The following is a 4,180-nucleotide window of genomic DNA, read 5'->3' as shown; positions in this document are numbered from 1 at the left end:
CTAACCACCTTGCCATGCTGTTGTCAAGCGAGACCCTCTCAAGGCTTATGCCTTGACCTATATAACCACAGAAGGGTGGGCGGATTCACTTCTGCTCTTGATTTCCTTATGTCCTACACGGTCAGTGCATTACCCTGAGCATTTTCCTTAAATACTTAGATGACACTGATTAATATCTTGGAAATGTTGGCCAGTGAAATTCTTGGCTTCCCAATGGAATGAGATGTGCAGAAAGGTAAATGATTGTTTAGCCAAGTGAGCTTGAGGTAAGTCTTCCAGGCATCTCTCCAGCATCATGGCCAGGGTAATCCCCATGACTAGTTATCATTTAGGAATGATTTACCTTGGCATTATCTTCTGAATACAAAGTGAGAACCAGGGTGCTCATCTCTAGAGGATAGTCATTTCCATGATTACAAGCAAAAATGACTGCTTTCCAGGATTCTGGAAAATGTGGGTGACTGGGCTCAGAGCAAGTCACCTAAAAAGGAAGAGGGTGACAACCTGGAAAGGTGAGCACATCACTTGAAAAACTCCAGGAAAAGTAGGAGTCAGGAAAAATAGGTAACACCAAATATCCTAGAAATAGGAGAGCAGAGTTGTCGTGAATATCTAGGAAAGAGTAAATCCTAGAAGAGATTAAGAATTGAGTTCCAAAAACTGAAAAAAGAAGTGAACAAAATGATTAAAATTCTAGTTCTTGATGAGAATGGGAGGAGAAAGATTTCAAGATGAGATGGCCAGTGGGGCTCAGAGACCTTCCCCATCCCTTCCAACTCAGATTGTAAGTGAAAGTGAAAGTGAAAGCCACTCAGTTGTGTCCAGCTGTTTGTGACCCCATGGACTATATACAGTCTATGGAATTCTCCAGACCAGAATACTGGAGTGGGTAGCCTTTCCCTTCTCCAGGGGATTTTTCCAATCCAGGGATGGAAACCAGGTCTCCGGCATTGCAGGTGGATTCTTTACCAGCTGAGCTATCAGATTGTAAGACAATAACTAAGTGATTTATCATGCGATTCTATCATGTCAGTTAAGTGACCACAATTTCCTTTGCCCAAAATAGCAGCTGCTCCATCTGACCTAAACATTTCTGGAGCTAAACATCTCTGAATAGTTTTCAAACCAACTGAATCCCGCTTTGCAGTCCTGATGGCTTAAGAAGTTCCTTTTCTTAAGAAATTCTTCTCCCGATGCTTTATCGGGTCTTCAGGTCTTCGTCATGTCTGGTCGCGGCAAAGGCGGAAAGGGTCTGGGTAAAGGAGGCGCTAAGCGCCACCGCAAAGTCCTTCGTGATAACATCCAGGGCATTACCAAGCCTGCTATTCGGCGCCTGGCTCGTCGTGGTGGTGTGAAGCGCATCTCCGGGCTCATCTACGAGGAGACCCGCGGGGTGCTGAAGGTGTTCCTGGAGAACGTGATCCGCGACGCGGTCACCTACACCGAGCACGCCAAGCGCAAGACTGTCACCGCCATGGACGTGGTCTACGCGCTCAAGCGACAGGGCCGCACCCTCTACCATTCACCTAACAAAAGGCCCTTTTCAGGGCTTCGGAAAAAAAAAAAAAAGAAATTCTTCTCCCTCTTGCTTTCTCTCCTCTCTCTGCTTCCTTCCTTCTCCTTCCCGCCTCCTTCCTCTGCCTCCTCTTCCTCCACATTCCCTGCTTAGATTTCTGGATGCTGGTATAATTTAATTCCAATAGGATACAAAGCAAATGCCCTGACTTAGAAGTTGTAAGTGAGATTTAACACCACTTCACACTCAGCCGTTAGTGGCATAGTAAAGAATGATTTTCTCTTAAAGGAAATGAAATTTAAAAAAGAATTTTTTTATTTTTTTGCTGTCCATTTTGAGTTTAAAGTTTTATTTTCATAAGAGAGAAGAAAGTAAAATAAAACAAAGGAAAGAAAAGAGAGTTCTTATGTATTGTGGTCTGATTAGGCTGTCCTTGGGGTTGAAGAAAAGCAGAGTGTGACTTTGTTAAAGTTTATGTCCTGATTCCATAGTGAGGAAGCTGTAGATTTTCATTGCACAATAATAACATTTCAGCTGTGGCTTGTGAACCCTGGTGGGGCTGTTGCTTTGCATATAATTTCCATTGGATTATGCTTCATTGAGGCCTGGGTTTTGTTAATACTGATATTTTAAAAATCTTATCTCAGCTATCAACTCTTTTAAATACCAGGAAGAATTTTATGGAGACACCAAGGTTACATAGATGACATGAACTGCATTAAAACGAGCTGTTCTTTCTTCCTCATCAGTTATGTTGCAGATTTGGAGTCAGCAACTCTTGTCTCAGAAACAAACTTGAGCAACGCAGTGCAAGCAGGAGCCTGTGGGAAGAGGCAAGGAACCTTAATTAAACAATAGAGACCAGGGAGGAGCCAAACTAACAGAAACCAAGGACAGAGAAAAATAAACGAACCATAGACTAAGTAGGGCAAAGTCGATTTCATATCCTCTTTATCCCTTCTTGCATACCCCAAATATCCTTTTCAGTAATCATTCATTCATTTGTTCACTTTCAGAAGAGATTAAGAGGAAACAGAACTTTAAAAAATAAAAGCAACAGCATGAATTAAATGAATAGGGGGAAACACAGAGGAGGCAAACTAAGGCATGAAACTGACAGAGGAGTTAGACGAAGGAACACTTTTCTTGCAGTTCAACAAAATCAAATCTCAGAGTGGCATATTTTATGCCTTTGGCCTAAGTATGCTTTTGATGCCTGATGAAAAAATAGAATAAAATTGACTGCATTATTTTTATATTCCTCACTTGAAAAAATGGAAGGATTAGGAAATGAGCAGAATGGTGAGCTCTATAAATGTGAAAACGAAGAGCGTTAACAAGGGTGGGAATAAAATGGGAAACGCAGCAGAGGATGGACTGGGGAAGAGGGAAAGGAGATGAAGGAGCCACAGAGAAAGGGCTGTGCAGAGCAGAGCATCATAGGGAGGAAGGGTCCTTTGTCTGTGCTTTGCCAGCATCCTGAACAATTTTCATGAGAAGGTCGGGAGTCACCGATGTTCTGTACCACTGTCTCCACTATTAGTCTATCAGCTTGTCCCTAGGGCAGCCTCTAAGCCACAGCAGATGCTCCATAAAAGTTTGTTGGATTCAGGTCTAAAAGATACAAATGGAAGAACAAGTATAAGAGAAAATACCAAATGCCAAGTGAGATAAAGGTGATGGAAAGCAGTAATTAGAGACAAACAGTAAGGAGCAAGAAGAAAGAGATCTTTCAGGTGTCGCTTTGGAGCTTTCCGTCTCTGGAAACCCCTTACTGACCTTCTAGAACAAATGCCCCTCACGTGGGCTTGCATCACCCTTTACAGCAACCTAGACTATGGCTGCATGGCTCTCTCTCTTCTCCTGTGGATGTTCAGCTTTGAGCAGACGCCAAGTGTGTCCATCGACTCACTATGGTGCCCACAGAATCTAGCACAGCAGCTGGCTCATTGTAATTGCTCAATGTATGTTGTTTCGAATGAGACAAAAGTTAAAGGAAGTATCTCATGAATAAACAGGGGAAATTAAAAAAGACATGATAGAGGGCATAAGAGGCTGTTTAGGCACCTTTAAATGAAGGAATCTAACTTGAAAAATTCAATAAAATAGAGGCTGTTTAGTAAAAAGCGGGGAAGGTGTTCCTACACCGTTGGTGGGAATGTATGAAACCAGTATGGAAACCAGAATGGAGATTCCTCAAAAGCTCAAAACATGTTAGGCAAAATAAGACGTGTGATGACCAAAGACAAAACCCTGGATAGCTTGACTAATTTGTTAATTTTGATGATCAAGTCTCACTCAGTTGTCTTACTAAATATCTTCTAGTTTATTTGTTTTCAGTCTAAATAATTTCAGATAACAATTGCAAACGTGTTAAGGTAACTTTTCCATATATCAGTAAAACTGCTATAATTAAAAAAAAAAAAAAAAAGCTCAAAACAGAGTTACCCTATGATATGGCAATTCTACTCTTGGGCATGTATCCAGAAGAAATTCTAATTCAAAAAGATATATGCTCCTCAACATTCATAGCAACACTATGTACAATAGCCAAGACATGGAAGCAACCTAAATGTTTATTGACAGATGAATGAATAAAAAGATGTGGTATTGTATTACTGATCCTGCTCTTGACGCCAACTGTCTTGCTGTATCTCACTGTGC

General features: G+C 41.4%; 1 protein-coding gene across 1 annotated transcript; it reads left to right on the top strand.

Annotated features, from left to right (window-relative positions):
• Positions 1-1,198: 1,198 nt before the first annotated feature.
• On the top strand, positions 1,199-3,947 carry LOC147367557 (histone H4-like). The gene has a single exon (XM_086417017.1). It carries the CDS (start codon positions 1,223-1,225, stop codon positions 1,667-1,669), a length of 447 nt encoding a protein of 148 aa, XP_086273143.1. The 5' UTR covers positions 1,199-1,222; the 3' UTR covers positions 1,670-3,947.
• The last annotated feature ends 233 nt before the right edge of the window (positions 3,948-4,180 follow it).

This window comes from Bos grunniens, chromosome 8 (genome assembly GCF_055505025.1).
Source record: "Bos grunniens cultivar Pamir isolate PY7600 chromosome 8, Bosgru_T2T1.0, whole genome shotgun sequence".
Classification (NCBI taxonomy): Eukaryota; Metazoa; Chordata; class Mammalia; order Artiodactyla; family Bovidae; genus Bos; species Bos grunniens.
Note: the sequence above shows the minus strand (reverse complement) of the source record. Positions and strands in the feature narration are given on the sequence as shown.

Bases quoted from the DNA above. Each gene is read 5' to 3' on its own strand.
- LOC147367557 (XM_086417017.1), top strand. From the start codon at position 1,223: ATGTCTGGTCGCGGCAAAGGCGGAAAGGGTCTGGGTAAAGGAGGCGCT.